This window comes from Odontesthes bonariensis, chromosome 2 (assembly GCF_027942865.1).
Source record: "Odontesthes bonariensis isolate fOdoBon6 chromosome 2, fOdoBon6.hap1, whole genome shotgun sequence".
NCBI classification, from domain to species: domain Eukaryota; kingdom Metazoa; phylum Chordata; class Actinopteri; order Atheriniformes; family Atherinopsidae; genus Odontesthes; species Odontesthes bonariensis.
In genome coordinates, this window is record NC_134507.1 from 21,655,382 (window position 1) to 21,673,200 (window position 17,819).

At 40.0% G+C, this 17,819-nt stretch overlaps 1 protein-coding gene across 15 annotated transcripts in view; it reads left to right on the plus strand.

The window, feature by feature from the left end:
- Positions 1 to 2,251: 2,251 nt before the first annotated feature.
- Positions 2,252 to 17,819, plus strand: part of cep170aa (centrosomal protein 170Aa) — a 41,567-nt gene continuing 25,999 nt past the window's right edge. For 14 of the 15 annotated variants that reach the window (XM_075479014.1, XM_075479089.1, XM_075479053.1 and 11 more), the window contains exons 1-4: positions 2,252 to 2,341; positions 13,145 to 13,203; positions 13,759 to 13,920; positions 17,171 to 17,260. In XM_075479014.1, coding sequence (XP_075335129.1) covers positions 13,816 to 13,920; positions 17,171 to 17,260 — 195 coding nt within the window. In that variant the 5' untranslated portion in view covers positions 2,252 to 2,341; positions 13,145 to 13,203; positions 13,759 to 13,815. The remainder of the gene's footprint in view (positions 2,342 to 13,144; positions 13,204 to 13,758; positions 13,921 to 17,170; positions 17,261 to 17,819) is intronic. The other variant, XM_075479023.1, reaches the window with a different exon arrangement.

The following is a 17,819-nucleotide window of genomic DNA, read 5'->3' on the forward strand; positions in this document are numbered from 1 at the left end:
TTTTAAATGGATTCCACCAACTAAAATGACACTTAGACTGTTACTATAGATTCCAATTGCAAATCGAGCCATATCAGAGCAAAATGTCCACTTGTAAAATGAGTTAATAGCTAAGATGATAAAATATGTTATAGGATTTATTGGTTTTGATTTGGGTTATTGTTTGGAAAAACGTTTGAAAAAATATAAATAAACTAGGCCGCGCCTTTCCTGGCGGCTCTTTCGTTGGTTAAAACCAAGTGCTCTTACGCCAACTGGGAAGGTACGTCACTACGTCAGTGTGCAGGGCAAAACAAATGCGATTTTGAAATTTTAAGATATTTGAAAAATATATATTTAATTCTTTAGTATATCATTTTTGTATTAGTATCATTAAAAAACCAAAACGTAATTTTATATTTATATTATTTTATATTGGGCCGTGTAAAATGCCAGTTTACAAGTAAATCTCACATGCGTTTCACTACTGGGTGGGTTAATCTGGCAAAACAAAACATGTTGCAAATCAGAAACAAATGCACTAATTATGTCAAATCCCTTCAGATGATTTAGCATTTATTTTTTTCTTTAGCATTTGACAGTCAAATGTTCATCAGTTTGTACAATTAAAAATCATTTCAAAAGTGATGCATGCGAATCTTGTGTTTCTTTTCTTCTCCCCCTCCTTTTTTTTTTTTTTTTTTGTCTGTTGGATCCTTTGTGGCTGCTTCGCACCATCACATCCTCATTAATTTAAACCCAGCAGGTACTGCCTCCCTTTCTTGCCTGAAGTCTTAACATTTCCAGATGCGCAGTATAGGTGGTGCTACAGTAACAAAAGACCTCGGAACGAAACCAGTGAGTCCAGGAAACCCGCCCACCCGGTTCTGGCGGACATTGCTTCTGGTTGAGTTGGAAGCATCCACGATTGAAAGTGTAGACGCAGGCGCTGCTGAGGATGAACTGTGTAAAGTTTGCTACAAACACCGGAAATTACATCAGCTACTTTAAAATTTAAGAGGCGGGTTTTTGAAAATTGAATAAGAATCATTTACAGTGTAATCCTCTGAGTCAGTCTTTTGTAGAGGGATGTCAGCTACACTATCATCTGTTGGACATTTCTTCTGTGCAACATATAATCTGTGTTTTTGAAAACATTTCAAGAGAGTCTGGCTGCAGTCAACACCATTGCACATGCTCTTCTTGATTCATGGCCATGTTGGCTGAAAGTTTTGTTTGTTTTAGTGTAACCTACTTCAGAGGAAAATCCAGAGCTTAACCCATATTTCCACATTAATACTTACCACAGATTTGCCTTTTCAGGAGGTCAAACTCAATCTTAATAGATCAAACAAGTCAAAATTAGTGCATTATTTATTGCAAAAACTTGTTTTGTGTCCCTGCAATTTATTTGATGATATTTAACGATATGTTCAGCTTATCTTGACAGAATACCAAGCTTGCACCAGGATAACATTGAGAAATGTTTTAAAAAGAGAAAAGTTTTGTTACCTCGGTTAAAGATATGATACTTCATTTAATTTATGCCATATTTTTAAAGTATTGGGATTTCAAGTGATGCAGTTTCTCTTTTTATGACTTAAGAATTTCAGTATCACTTTTTAATGTTATAATTTTCACATCTTGCTCATATAGATCATGTAGATTGTCACGGTAAATCTAAGGATTAAACTCCTGTCAAACCAGTGAGATCCCTCATCACATAAAGTGAATTTTTCAAAATGCTGACAGGATCTTTCTTGCATCTTTATGCATTTAATTAAAGGAAGGAACACTAACCTGGTACACTGTCCCTGGCTTAATAATATGATAAGTAACAGCAAAAGATGACTATAAATCAATCATGAATGTGAAAATACTTGCAGATTTACCATATTTGTTGTCAACAATTATAATATATTGTTGTACTATTTACCAGTGTTTTTTTTTCTTTTCATCTTAATAGATGTATCTGAAATCATGTCAAGTCAATTAAATTTATATGTAAAGCACATTTAAAAACACTGCCTCCTGACCAAAGTGCTGTACATTACAAGTCAATTAAGGTATCACATCGTGAGGATATGATTTGTCGTACATATGGTTGCAGGAACATATTCTCATTTCAACTGAAGACTAAAAATCCCTGCATCCTGTTTTCCTTCTCATTTTATTCTGAAAGTCCTGACCGGAAACAGAACAACCTATTTCCGCCGCTTTGACGCTCTCGCCGCTCTTTTGCAGGGAGTAGCTTATTGCTGAGCAACGAAGGGAGAGAAGGCCACTGAACTGCAGCGACGGCGCGGCAGGGCTGGGCTCCACACACACACCTTCTTCAGCGACTCACAGCAGAAGGAAAAGGGTAAGTGAAGGAGTACACTTTGACTTTTATTTTGCGAAAAGTGCACTTTGAAGCACAAAGCTGGCTTTATAGCTTGGCTGCTGCTCGCGTGAAGTTTTGTGGCATAGAAATAACAGAAAGAGTCGGTTTTCAGCTTTTCTGCTGCACATCTCATGATGTCAGTGTTGATTGAAAATGCTCTGGTGTGACAGGGCAGACGTGGAGCCTTTCTACTGTCAAACCGCGCAAGCTGGGTTCAAACTGATGCTGTACATTTTATAACACGCCCGGTGATATCCTGCCATGCTTATAACGGCCAAACAAGCTGGTCTGACTCCCTGTCGGCTAACTGGATGGCTACTATTGTGAGCAGCAGCATGACAAGCCTGTCCTGTTCCACCTTTGTAAAACGACACCGGCTCGCCACTTTGCTGCCTCTGTAAAAAAAATAAAAATAAACACATTTATCCCTTACTGCTTCTGCTTAGGTCAATACTTTACCACTGACCTTCCCTTTTCCATCAGTTGCATCCTCGTGTAGCCGCACGGAGGCTACCGAGACAAGATGCACATCAATGAAGGTCGGTCACACTGAGCGCTTTGTTTATCTCATTGGAAACTGGCTGGCCCCGGGGTCCTCTTTGAGTCTGTGTGTGTATATTGTCTGAGGAGTGGATTTTGTAAATAGGTAGTTCACCATGTAATGAAGCTGCAGAGTGTTTCCCGATGTCGGACCCCCACCTCTTCTCCTGTGTGGAGGCTTTGTTTTCGTGGGGCAGATGTAGCTGGCCTACATCCGCTCTCTTTGTGTTCAGTTTGATTTTTTTTTTTACCGTTATTATTACATCAGATGCAAAACTTTGGGGAATAACTGATGCTCAGCTTTATAGGTGTAAAGATAACTAAAGTTGTGAGACTGTCTCATAAGCTATTGCTGAACAGTTATTTGTGCAAAGTGTAAATATGTGCGATTATTTCTTGATTACCAGGTGTCACGCTGTTATGGTTTTAGTAGTTTTAGTTTAGTGTGTGAAAGATAGCAGTTCACATACTGGACTGACGTGTTCTTAGAAAGCTGGAGAGCTTTATATTTCCCAATCAGTGAGTCTGGACAGTCTCCTCCTACCTCAGCTGTAAGAATTCAAATTTGTTTGGGTTTGAGCCATAGAATGTGCAGATAATACCATCCAGTCTGTCTTTGCTCCCCTCCTTTCCCTTTTCTCCTTCGCTCAGTCTTTTTTTCCACTTCCTTACTGTCCTCTAATTGCTGGCTGCCGTTTTGCTCCATAGGCGGTTGCCTTTTTAAAAAAACTGGGCCACTGTCACAGGGCGGTTGCTGCTCTCTTAGAGAGGAAGCAGCAGGAACTTCCTTGCTTGTCTACGGCCCAGCGTGTTTAACTACATGTCCATTACGTTGTCACGCTGCATCCCTGTCAATACACAGAGGCAATGCCCCCTATTTCTATATCTGTATTCTCAGCATCTCATGAAATCATGCAGTGTCCTGGTTTTGTAACCTTTAAAGAGGGAAGATGAAAGCCTTTACATGTACTGCACTCCATATCCCATCTGTTCTGAGCCACTTTCTTGTTCAACATACTAATTCTTGATGTATTTGCAGGCAAAAGGGCCTCATGTTTATGTGTAGCAAGGGTTCCCTTCAGCTTTCTTCTCTGTTTTTGACTCTGTGATTGGGGACTTCTTTGGGAACTATTGTCCGGTCTTTGTGTGTAGTGGGAAGTTTGGGATGTGAGGTCATTTTGCTTACAGTGGTCAGGGCGTAATATTTGTGACTGAAAACAACCTAGCCTAGAACTTGGTATCTATTCTGTTTAATTCAGAGTGTTATTGTGGCAGAGAGTGTGTGACTAAAAATAGCAGTGGATCTCACTTCTGTAGTCTCCCAGAGCATAGACATAACAGGGTTGTGAGAGTCAGATAGCGTTTGCCTGGTGACGCTCCCAGTTGTGTGCAGAGCCAGAGAGAGAAACCAGAGAGATGAAAAGACAAGTCTGTGGTTGAAAGGTTTGAGCAGTTTAGGGACAGATTAATCAGCCTCTCCCTTATTATGGAACATCAAGGGGTGTGTCTGAGTTTTTTTTTTCTTTTCTTTTGTTTTTCTGGATTTAACTACTCAAAACGAAAAATAAAGCAGAGCGACCCTCACATCTGTTTTGGGGTGTAACATGCTCCCCTCTGAGTTTCCTTTACTGTGTGCTTCTTTCCACTGCAGATATCGATCTTGATTATGGTGGTTTCTATTCCCATCTTCCCCTCTGCCAGCCACTGATTGTCCTGTTATGCTAACGTTATATATATACATATTCCATGTCTAAATGCTAGTGTGGATTTCAGTGTGAGAGAGTTTGCTATTTTTGTCCCCTTTGGGCAGCAAAAATGTTGGTGCCATAATCAACATGACAGGGTCGGTCAAATACTAATGTTCCTGTTAAAGTGCCACGGGTCAGTCATTACCAACTCAGCAGGGGCCACGCAGGGTCATAAGAGCACTTAGCAGAGCATATGTGTACCCAGTAATTTACTATAATAATCTCATTCAAGAGTAAACATGAGAGTGGATTTATTAACACAGTTGTAATACCATTTGGTTTACAGAAATTGAGTTTACCCACCATTGAACTGATGTGAATGTTAAGTGCACAAGTAAGAATACATCTCATATCAAGTCTTATTTAACAGATCTGATTTCAGATTTTGTAGTAGTTGTATGTCAAGACAGAGCTTATTGTGCCTACAAGCGAGATGTGTTCTGTATAAAGTTCTCCTGATGGTAAGATTACAAAAATGTCAAGTTTACATATCATTAAATTAACGATAGGTTTAATCTCTCGTATAATATTCAATTCATCCCTCTTATATTTTGAAGGGTAATTAGATGTTTTTCCTAATAGGTTACTACATGTATTCTTTGTGCCTCATTAAGAAATCTTCCTTCGGAAATATGTGTGTTTGGGTATATTTTTTCTGGGAAATGTTATGCACACATCCTTCAGAGAATGAATCACATGCACAGATAGACTGTGCCGCAGGGCATGTGCTTCATTATTTCCCTTGTGCTATTAATAATCTATTTTTTATGATCTCTTTAGGATTACGAGCGCTTGTTCGGAGTGATGGTTCTCCCCCTCATACGCTACAAGAATAATCACCTTATTTTCACGCAATGTGTCCAGTCGCATGCTATGTTTTCTACACTAATCCTGCAGAACTCTTAGCATCCGCGAACTGTAAATTTCCATATGTAGGTCTTTAGGGCATGCTGAACACCGGGGTCATGGAGCATGTGGGGAGTTTGTGTTTTAAGGCCAGGGGCTTGCTGGCTTGTGTTTGGTAATAACAATGAGGCAGGCAGGACTGATGCTGGCTAAACTGAGGTGTTTGCTTGTTTCCTTCTCTCGCCAACTGCTCATGTGATGCGTGTGGCCGCTTTTCTGCGCCATATGGTCTTTTCTGCTGCATTAGACAGTTTTTCACCCTCACACTGCAAATACAAGCCCCATTAACACACCTAAAGCTGTAGGTACAGATACTCAACCAAGTTTCTGCAGATGTGTAGCATTATTCTGACACCTTAATGATTTATTATCTCCCCCATGGTGCTACTATTCCTGTCCCAGTAGATTAATGTTGTTGAGTTGTCTCAGTCTAGTTCCATTAAATAGAATCTTTATTATATCTAAAGTTTTATAGCATACAGCATTTTTTTTACCCCCTTTGGCAACTTTTGCTATTTTGCCATTTATTGTATAAATGTTAAACATCTACAAAATATAGATTTTTAAATGTCAGTAGAAAAAGACTCCTAAAATGCAGCTAAATATATAAGTCAGATTTTCAGTATGTCAGCAAAAACTTTTGGGTCAGCTAGACCCAAATGGTTTAGGATAATACAGCCAAAATCCCCAAAAAGCTGGTTTCATTCACCCTTTCTTTGTTTTTGTTTTTTTGTTAGACGGCTAAACGCATCAGAAGTTGTGACTTAAAAACCAGCACATTAAGGCCACCTCACAGTCGCTTAGCATTTCCAGACTGTGGCTTTGCTCTGATAAAATCCTGATTTATAAGTGCAGCGTCATCTGATAAAATCACCATTCAAGTACCTTACATACAATGTCTGTGCATTGAAATCGACTGTACTTAGATGTACGATGATATCCCACAGAGGTCGTATAAAAGGGCAGAAAGTCTTGAATGTTTTCTCACACACTCCACAGCATCATGGCATCAGACATTCTTCCATCAACAACCCGATTCTCCTCTTGCGGATGTATACTGGGATACAGGGATGGTGCTCCAATGAATAGCCATCACATGACAACATGACACTTTGAGTCATTTGTTGTTTTTGGACTGTAATTGAACTCAATACTAAATTAAAAACGATACAGATGAGCTTTTTGTCTGTTTTCATATGAAAACATCCCTAATCGGGTAAATCCCTCTTTAGCTCCCCCCACTAAATCAGTATTTTGAAGCTGAACAGCATCCTTGGCCAATGTCAGGTTTCATTTAGTTGCAGGATATTTAATGAGCCTGTAAAAAAAAAATCCAAAGCACGGACATCCTTATCATGGATGTCAGAATATGATGTAGCGTTCGGCTGTGGATTAATAAGGAAAATGTTTAAACAGGGTCCTTTTTAAAGAGTTTTTTGCTTTCATCTATGAGAAGAAAGTCAAGTGGGACAATTTAACTTAGATGTCAAAGGGAATCAAACTCTTGCTCTCTGATACCCCTGAAGCAGCCATCTTGTGCAATCTTACTTTTAGACTAAGAACATTTCAGATATACCGTTATTACCATCAAACCTTTGTAACAGACAGATCTTCCTGTAGAGCTGAAGCACTGGAGATCAATTGTTCATTTCCCACCATCATACTCATTGCTCACACCTCTAACACATGCAGTAGATTGCATGCGTGTGTGACATCAGCGTCACACACATCCACATCCAATTATTTTGTGTTAGTTTACCACAATGTGTGTAATCTGTGAACTCGATGAAGCTTCAGTGCTGTAAATGGCCAAGTTAGATTTCTGAAGGCTAATGGAATATCATTTTAAAAGACAGTAAAGCTCCGGGAGCAAAACATTGCTCATGTAATGGACAAAACGCTGTCGGGTGTCTGGTAAATATCATAGAAATAGCCAAGCTTGTCTTTTTTTTTGTCCCATTTAAAAAGGAACAATAGATACTGTACACTTTGATGTCGGTTTGTCTGTAGTAGGCTCAGTCATTGGGGACTAGAGAAGCCTTTGTCTGTCTGTACTGAGGTTACTGTCTCGTCTTGAATTCGTTCTTTACACCCTTCAGGGTTTGTAGACTTCCCTGCACCCAAAGGATCTCTCTGCTCACAAGACCGATTCAGTGTCCCTGGTCTATTATTGACTTCAGTCTGAAAAAAACCCTAACTGACCTTACAACAGCGCTATTGAGGTAAAAGGGAAGGCTGTTGTTTGGCTGTTTGTCTTGCTCGTCATGGTGGTTTCCTTTTATCAGTTTTGCCTACATCTTCAAGGTGCTCTCTAAAACCGCAAATCTTCTTTGATCACTTGATTCGGTTATGATTTGTATTTTAAAAAAAAGAAATCTCTTCCATTGACAGGCACAGTGCCTTGTTTCAAGATATTCCCACAACGTTTTTAATGCAATCCAACCGGTGGCCTTCTCTATGTGTTAACGCTGAAGCTACAGTAACTACAGAGTATTGTTTATATCTGAACAGTTAGCTTCTGCTGGTGTTGTAAACATTACATTCGTCACCTGAGGGCTCCTCTTTGGAAAGACCAACCGGAGAGGAAAATGATTCACTGCAGCAGACGCATTTTCAATTCATTCACTTCATGGTCTCTAAATCAGGCAGTTACAGAATGTTTCAGATGACAATATCTATCACGGCACACAGAGCCTTCAAATAAACTTTTTACTTGATATACTTGAAATGGGAAAAGCTGGCTTCAGCTGTAGCTGCTGGTCAGTTTTTTTGTAGTTGCAATGAGATTCTTCAGCCAATCACACCCTTATCAGGGCGCCAGTGTGACTCTCATCATAAGACCATGAGGAAAAGAGTGTGATGAGAGAATGAGCTGTCTCTCTGTGTCCTTCCCAGGCATGCAAACTTGCCACCTTTCGGCGAAATTCGCCGTTTTGAAATCAAAATGGGTCATTCTTCTGAATCGCGTAGATCCGAGGAGAAAAAAAAATGGGGGGGAGGGGGGGGTGAGCATGTCAACTAGCGAGTGGAACTGTGAACCTCAAAACAACACTAGACCTATCACCGCCGCTCTCTTCTCGTGACAACAAATGACTGACAAGAGTGGCGTGTGAGAGAAGCACTATCACCAATCAGAAGTGAGGAGGGCGAACCCCTATTCACCCCCACCCCCCCACCCCCACCCCGACCCCACACGGTGGAAATTGCGACAAGGACAGGTAGGGATTAATGTTTACAGTTGTTAACTTTGACGCTAAAATGCTACAATTTGACTGATGTCCTGAAATAGTCTTCATAACGAATTGTGTCGTTAGATCAATTAATGTGCTTTTAATAGTGTCTTTAATACAAGTGTCAGCTAAATGTCTTGATAACAGACTTGAAATAGTCTACAATTCCTCGATATTTCACCGCCTCACAGAACGCTGTTTGTGTTAGTGCTACTCGAGGTAACTGTAGAGTGGCTAACTAGCGCCTTCCACACAAGTTCAGGGCTTTGCTAATACTTTTAGCCTACGTCAATGGAGACCTTAATTGTCGCCGGACTTGGCTTTTTAACGAGGTATGCCCCTTTATAATACCCTCCGATAATCACGGAAAGGGAACATTTTGCCCATTTGAGGAGGTCGTTTCATTCGTCGTGAGTTTATCAATGCAGAGTCCGGAGAGCTCTGCCACAGGTCGTATTTGAGAGTGCGACCCCCATCCCCTCGCTGTTCGCCCACACCCCCGTTGATGATGACAGCCTACAGGTGCACTCGTGTTCATCCAGTATGATGCACCATCAATCGAAGTTAAAAGGGGCACAATGTAGGATTACGTAGTGCTCGTGGCATGCATGTCTCAAAACTTACACTGTCATGAAAAAATGCCGTTTAACTAAGCTTGCCGCGAGAATGTTTTTCATGTTAGAGTGCCAGCTGTCGATACAAATTTGTCTCTGGCGGTACGTCAAGTGAATTGCTGATATAAGTTTTTCCCGTGGAGCTCGTTTGGCTCGGCATGCCAAACGTTCACTTTAATGGTTTAATGACAGCGGACCGCGAAAGTGGTCGGGAGAGTTATCGTTCAGGCTATTACTAAGCATAGGCTGTCTTGGGGCAGTAATTAATTAAACTTTTAATCCTACATACTTGTAGTATCCATTTAAGGACCATGGGACTAACTTTTTCGTTAAATTTAATGTAATTAAATGTATGATACTACAGTTAAATGTTTTTGAAGACCTGTGATGTTATATATCAAACACATAATAGTACAGTAAATGCAATTGATAGGCCTACTGTACCTATAAATTCATCTTTTATGCTGCACAGCTGTTCTCTACTTAATGCAAATGGGACATAATATATATTTTGTATAATTTACAACTTAATGCGTCTCATGTTTCCGCTTTTCCGCGCGTGCCGTGTGTCCGTGTACCCTTGTCACCTTTTTCACCCCTTACCAGTTTGCATGCCTGCCTTCCATCTCCCTCCTACAGTCCTCCAGACTTTGGCTTTTTTAGCATATGTGTGTCAGATGTCAAGGTGTGTGATGTGGCGTGAGTCAGCTGTCAGGGTTGTGGCGCTCTCTGACGACTGGGGGGGTTTAAAGAGTAAGAGCAGACGAGTTCTTCTGATGGTTACCCAGCTGTTGCATCATCCTGGGGCACACACTCCAGCCAGATGCTACGTGGAAAGCAGCAGCCTGTGTTGCAGCAAGAAACATATTTTTTGATGACCACCAATAATGACATCACTTCCTGTCCTTCAGCTAACAATTGTGATTGGCTGGTTCCGAGTGGAGGGGAGAGATTTGAAATGTTGAAGAAGACAGAAGGTTGTTTATATAACTTCATGCAGGACACCGGAAATACAGCTGTACGAATGATTAGTCATGGCTTATAAACCTGATTATCCCGCACAGCTTCATAATCACCTCGGCTTATTTATAGTTTCTGAACCACTGTTTAATGAATAATCAGACCAGCGCTCAGGCTCAGTAGTTTCAAATCTGCCCCTCTGTTAGTTTTAAGATGATTTTGCATGTGATACTGTGAGTCTGCTGCATTGATCAGTGAATGAGCATCCTCAGCGCATGATAAGTTTTTGGATATCTGACAAGCTGTCCAAAAATCCGGATAGGCCAGTACACACATGCTGTGGATTGAAAGATGAGCGTCCGCAACAAAAAGTGTTTTACATGCTTTCTGTCCACACAGAAAGCACGCTGCTGTCTCCTCCACACAAAGAATTCAGTCATCTTGGAATAATCCTGCTCTTTCACTACTCATTTCTGTGTGTGTGTGTGTGTGTGTGTGTTTGAGCGTGTGGGGAGATAGTATTAGTGCAGCTCTGGGGGTTGGGGAAATTCCTGCCAAAAAATATGAAGTCACTATTTCTCCCTATTAGCCTCGGCAAGAATGTTGCTTAAGTCGTGGAATGAAGATGACTCTTAACTTCGTGTTTTTACAAATATCTGAACACTACAGGAACATTTAACCTGCTTCTCCTGCTTTGTATTTCAGACGATCGCAGGTAGATGAATTGAAAAAACGACTGATTTTACTTAGCACATTTCAGACAGCTGTGAAAATGATTGTGTTGCAGTTTTTGCAGTGCAAACGAACTGCTCTTTGATTAATTAAGACTGTTAGAGGCAAATGTGAAGCGTACAGTGGTTCCTTCGCATCTGCGTCCCCTTCATCAGACCTGCCCTTGCATTCCTCCATCTGTGCCACGTCTTTCATGTGTGATAGTGAGAAGTTTGTTTTTAATGGCACCATAAAGACTGGTATGCTTCATATTCATGCCGCTCAACCACAGTCTCGTTAACCTTGCATTCTGCATGTGAGTGTGCAGTGGTTATTGAGACAGCGGCTCTCTGGTTACAGTCTAGAGAAAAACCACACATAATTGTAGTGTAATGCCAGTGCTGTTTCTGTGTTTGGTCAGCCTAATGAGTTGTTCCAGCAGAGCATCGAGACACAATATGCCCTCCATTTCTGTTATCTGCCTGCACGTTGTTGTCATGCGACTGCACTTTTACAGTTGGGTTGTGAATGCAAATTAGATCACATCTTGACCAATCAGAGGGCTGGTATCATGTAAGCATGTATTGTGCGTTGTTCCCCATCTGTAGCATTCATCTCAATAAAATTGAGTTACATTGTTATAGCGGGTATTTTGGTCATGAAAGCACAAATGAACTGACGTATGTCAGGAAAATTAAACAGATAAGATTGCTATGATTTTTGTGTCAATTTTCTTGTTAATATTCGTGTTTAAAGTATCAAAGATTTACACATTTTTTGTATTTGTTCCACATAAATTCTTGTGAAAATGCCTTGTTTGTATCTTGCACAAAAATGATATACTGGGTTTGGTCAGTTTTGGGCATAACCAGGCGTATCCTTATCCTTATCAAATTGCTCATTTCAAAGACCTCGACATATTCTTAAAGGTTCCTGTTACATCTTTCACACAGTGTATAAAATCGTCAGATTTTCGGAGCAGTAACTGAGGGGAAAAGCTGATCTGTTTTACATTAGAGACAGCTGTTGATACAGTCATGTTCCCAGCCATGTCATGAGAGGAACTGAGGTGTGCAGCTGATTAAAATTTTATTCAAGGGATTATTGCGTTGGTATACCGAGTACTTATGAGGTCAAGTGAGCAAGAGCTTAGCTCAATAATCTCTAATTCCCACTTTGATGGGCTTTTTCTTGGCACTTTCTACACACGACAGAGAGCTCCTGTTATTTTAGTGCCACTAGAAATTACCATAAAAGATTTGAAACCTGGTTTTGATTTCAAAACACAAAATTATGCAAAGTATGAAATGTCTACTCTAAACCTCTTATGAAGGGAAGCATTAAGGTGTAATCAGTTGCTGTAGGCTTTATAATAGAGACAACTCTGCCCTTTGCTCTCAGAACATATTTCATGATATCTTATGACAGTATGAAAAATTAAATTAAGAGAAGGCACGTAAGCTGGTTTATTTTACACCCAGTAGTCTATCTAGTCACTCAACCAGTTATGAGGCCAAGTTTCAAGCATCTGTTTTGCCAGTTATTTTGACAACCAAACATGTCACCTGCCCGTCTGTTAGATCTGCTTAATGTTGTTCGGCCTGTACAGTTAGAAAGCCAGAGTAGCTTGCTGTGACCTCCTTTCCATTTCATCTGAGGGAGAGCAAAGGGGAGGAGGGAGGCAGGAGGGAGGCAAGAGGGAAAATAAACGTCCTGACGGGTAGGCCAGCCAACATTCCTACATCACTTCCTCCTCTAACATCTGGCATTCATCAGAGCCAGCAGAGAGAAAGAGGGGATGTATCTTACTGGCTAGCTTAGTGTTCACTTCCAGGCGTAGACACAGGCATCACATTGCAAGACCGCCCAGTCAACCTCTTTCCCCCTACCAGCAAAACAAAACAAAGCAAGAGGGAGCTTTAGATTCACTATATCTGTGCCAGTGTTTATACTTTGCCAGTGCTTCCACTACTGCTTCATCATATTTGACTTTATATGTCTGTTATCATTATATCATGAAACAAAGAAACAAAACTCGTGTTTTTTTGTGCCTCTTTTTTTTTGCTTTTTCAGGATGGCATAGCTGGGTTTTGCTGTCAGTGGCCTATCAGCTTGAGCTATCTGGACCAGAGGTGTGTACCGGAATCATTTTTTACATCATTTATTTTTTCCAATATTTAAAGCAGCGTACTCGAAATGTATTGTGAATATGTTCTGAATTCCAGCTAGTCCACAAAATCTTCCTTTTAAAACATTGTTAATTTTTTAATCAAGCATAAGAAAAACCTTATTTACTGACTTTAAGCGCCACAGTGTACACAAACCAAATAAATCTATACATTTCAAATCTAATCTTAGTCATTCTGTTTATTCTAAAGAACATTGTGGGTTCACTCACCCTTCTTTTGTTTTGTCTGTTCTTGTGGTTGTTGAATTACACTTACACTCTCATATCATCAGCAGTGTAGTCAGTTCCAGTGTACTGCAGCTGAGTCGGTTTCTTTTGTATTTGAAAAACATTGATATCGCTGGTATCTTTATCATACTAAGAGGAAAAGCGTGCCTGAATTACAGTCGACACTGTCATGAGTCTCGATTATCATTGGAAAATATTAATGCTGTGGTGGTAGATTTACATTAGTGGGATCGACCCCAACTGAATGGCACGAATGTGTGTTAAACTGCAGATCACACTCACTTTGGTCTCAGGAGGCGTGTACTAGAGGCAGCAGCAGGGTGCAGAGATGAGTGTGACCTCCTGGTTCCTGGTGAGCAGCGGGGGAACTCGCCACCGACTCCCCCGGGAAATGATCTTTGTCGGTCGGGATGACTGCGAGCTCATGCTACAGGTGAGGACTCTTTACACACCACTTCTCCACTGACAGCAGTCTCAGTAAATTAGAATAGATACGAGGTGTGTTATTCTTTCTTTCTCTTTCTTATAGTTTTTTTTATCGTGTTTTTTTTTAGGTGTAGAGTGTCTCAGCCACATGAATAAAGCATGGCTTTTTTGCTGAAATTAATAAGATAACTGTACTAAGAGAGCTAAACTCCTCAGGGCTCATGCCTCTGTTTTTGCAGCAGCTTAGTCCGCTTCTATGTCTGCATGTTGGTGTGTCTGTGCAGCTGTGCATGCATCCAGAGAGACCACGTGTGCCCTCGTGTGTACCTCTGGTCACTGCACTATTAATAGAAAGTGGGGCAGATACCTCTTGAGTTAGATCTTATCTGACCGAGTCAGTTTTTGTGGATAGAGGGTGCATCCATGGCTGCTGCACTCGTATCATTTTGAGAGCAGATTTTACTGGTGCCAGTGTCTGAAAGTCTGTGAAAGCCACATCAGGACTTCCACTGATTCTCCCATGCTGGGGGAGGAATCAGTCTGTCACACATAAACTTTTATTTAATGGTAGGTTATGATTGCTATGAAACACTTCTGCACAGCACTTTAAACCTAAGTTTTTGTATGTTATGAACAGTTAAATGAAAATTGTGCTGTTAATATTGTTTAGCACCGTTGGTGTCATATATCCATACTTACACTGTCTGAAATGTAACTTTTTCATGGGTTTAATAGGTTGACGGTTAAAAGCCCTTATTATTATTATTATTGCTTACGTTCCCTGTTATTACATACATACTGATGCTGATTTGTGGAGCAAACTGAACCGAGAAATTTGAAATTTGAATAGTTGTACACTGTACATTGTGGACCTTAAGCTCCAGCTTTTTGTTTTGCTTTTGTTTTGGTTGGCATTATATTGAACTAAAGACATATTTTTCATTTTCTTATTGTTTTATTGTAATTTCAGCCATGAGTGGTGCTATGCACAGTCGAAATGTTAACACAAGTTGTATCACACAGTCTTTCTTTGTATGTAACTGTTGAGCTGTACTGTAGATGTTCTAATGTCCACTGCCTTTTTTATCTCAACTGAAAAATACCTCTTTATTTATGAGGATGTTTCAAAAACAGCAGCTCTGCTCCTTTAGTTAACCATATTACCCTTTTAGTTTTTCTTAGCATCCAGGCCAGTTTAAACCCTCAGACTGTCCTGTTCTTTGAAGACTTCAAGCAGCTAATAAGAGTCATTAGAGTTGTGAAGGTCCAGCCTCTCTAATATGTTTCCACTGGCCTTAAGGTTTACTGCCTCTGTGTGTGTTCTTGTATTTCTATGTCGTCTTTGGAATGATGAGGGAAATCTTGCAAATTAGGGACTTTTTTTGGCTTTGTGCACTTGTGTGTTGGCGAAGCAGCTCACAGTTGTCCCCCATGTGACTGCTGCAACAAGCCAAGGCTTCATCACATGGTTAAACTTTGCAGGCCGATGTGTCGGCACCAAATAAAACACAAACAGAGAGACTCACAGACAGACTGTCAAACGTAAAATGAATGCATAAGCAAATTTTCCCACCGTTACGCTAAAGTGACCTAAGTCTTTCGTAAACATCTATCGGTGTCAAAGTGTCAAACTATGGCCGTATGATGCAAATATACTCCTGCTTTTTCATTTATGGTAAAAGGGAAGGACCTTAGTAAATACAGGAACATGGTGTTTATGATATCAGCCTGAATCCTACCACGTATTGTCTCATAGTGGAACTCATTAGCTGTGTGTGTGTGCGGGGGGAGGACATTTTTCTGTGCTTGCTCATTTCTAAAAGTTAGTTTTTACTTCAAGTGGATTTAGTTTGCTGACTCTTATTTTTTAGTTATGCTGAGCTGCTCCATACCTCAGTATTTCACTTTCTTCTGCACAGATTTTTGTTGTCAGAAGTATATCTTCTGTGTGAAACCTGTCCCCTGCAGTTTGAGGTATAACAGGCAACTCAGCTGATTTCTATCCAGTTTGATCTAGATTATTCTTACTAATACAATCTATTTCACTGCTGGTTCTCTGAAGTTGCCTCTTTTACTTTGTTATGAGTGTGCTTTTTTAAAATAAGGAGGGATTTAGTTATAGGAAAGAGTCATATGACAGCTAGATATGAGATTCAGTTCCCAGTACTGGCATTGACTAACAACGTACTAAACTGACAAATGCAGACAGCAGACTTTGAAACCTGAAACCACAATAAATTGGCTTCAGTGGCATTGATTCATGTGGGAAATATTTGGCAAATTCCACATTAACACTTTCTATCTGAGGCTCATTCCAAACATACATAAGTTGGATTTTTTTGCTCTGAAACAAATTTATCCTTGAAACAGCTGATGTGTTCATATCTGTCTGCCGTGGAAAATCAATATTTCACCTTTAGTCTTTCATTCTTCTTCTGTTCCTCTTAGTCGCCTGATGAGTGTTTGTGTTGTTTGTGTACAGTTGTACATGAACGTGAAAATGAAAATATGAAGCAAGGACTTTCAGAGACACTAGAATATCTGCTAATTTGCTTCATGTTGATACGATGTCAGATAACAGATACAGAGTAGCATTGAGATTTACCTTCAAATCCTCATTCTTGTCATTGGATGTTAAAACTTGCATAAAGGTTTAACAGTTGGCTTCAGTCATGTACAAACTTCTACGGTTTGTCGTACCAAAGGTAACAATTTTGCACTCTACAGTTTTGCTCTACACTTTGTCTGTAGCATTCATTTAACATATGTATCCATGTAAGTAATAAAAGGACATTTTAATTTTGAACAGGAACTACAATTCCAATCCCAAAGAAATTGGTCAAATATGAATAAAGACTAAATGTAATGGTTAAAAACATCTCATAAACCAATATTTTATTCACAGTAAATCATAAAAAACATATTGAATGTTGAAAGTGAGACATTTTACAATTTCTTAAAAGATATTGGCTCATCTTGGATTTGATGGCAGCACTATGTCTCAGAAAAGTTGGGACTGGGTCTTGTTTACCACCATTTAGCATCCCCTCATCTTTTAATAAGTCTGTGAATGCCTATGAACCAGTCGATGGACCTTTGGGATTCTTGTCTGATGTAGGATTTAGTTGCTCACCAGCCCTGGGTCTTCTGTGTCATATTTTGTGTTTCATAATGCACCAGATGTTAGGCCTTCCCAAAAAATACATTGTCTGGATGGTAGGACATATTAATCTCCAACTCTTTGTCTTTGTTTGAAGTCCCGCAGCGTGGACAAGCAGCACGCAGTCATCAACTATGAGGCTGGGACCGATGAACACAAGGTCAAGGACTTGGGCAGTTTGAATGGGGTGAGTATACATACAGAAAATTGTAGAACAAAAATCAAAGGAGACGTCATTGGAGGAGTAAAGGTGCTTGAACGGAGGTTAGAACGATATAATGGAGTAAAACTAAGAGATCTAGAGAAATGAGACATTTAAGACAATCAAAATGTAAACTGAAGAAAATTAGGCTCTAAAGGTTAAAGGGTAAGCTTCTTGGAGGGAGTTGTACTCTGTCTTTGTCAGCACAATAAAGATTTATCGATTTATATGTGAACCTGATTATGCAAATACCGGCCTGATGGCAAACTCTTCAACCCAGAAATGAGCCAAAGAGTCATTCTGCCAATAAAATGGAATCATGGAACCTGTCGTCAGTCCCTTATTTATTGACTTGCTTCTTCTTAAAGACTTTAAGAAAAGACAACTAAATTAAAGCACTTAACGTTTTTTTTTTTTAAACATTAAGTGCTGTAAACCCAAAAGACAAGCAGTAAGAAAGCCATTGTCGGGAAAGTGTTCCCACCAGTGTAATGAAAATTCAAATGACAGTCAGTCAGAAAAACTGTTTTAATAGGTGTGAGCT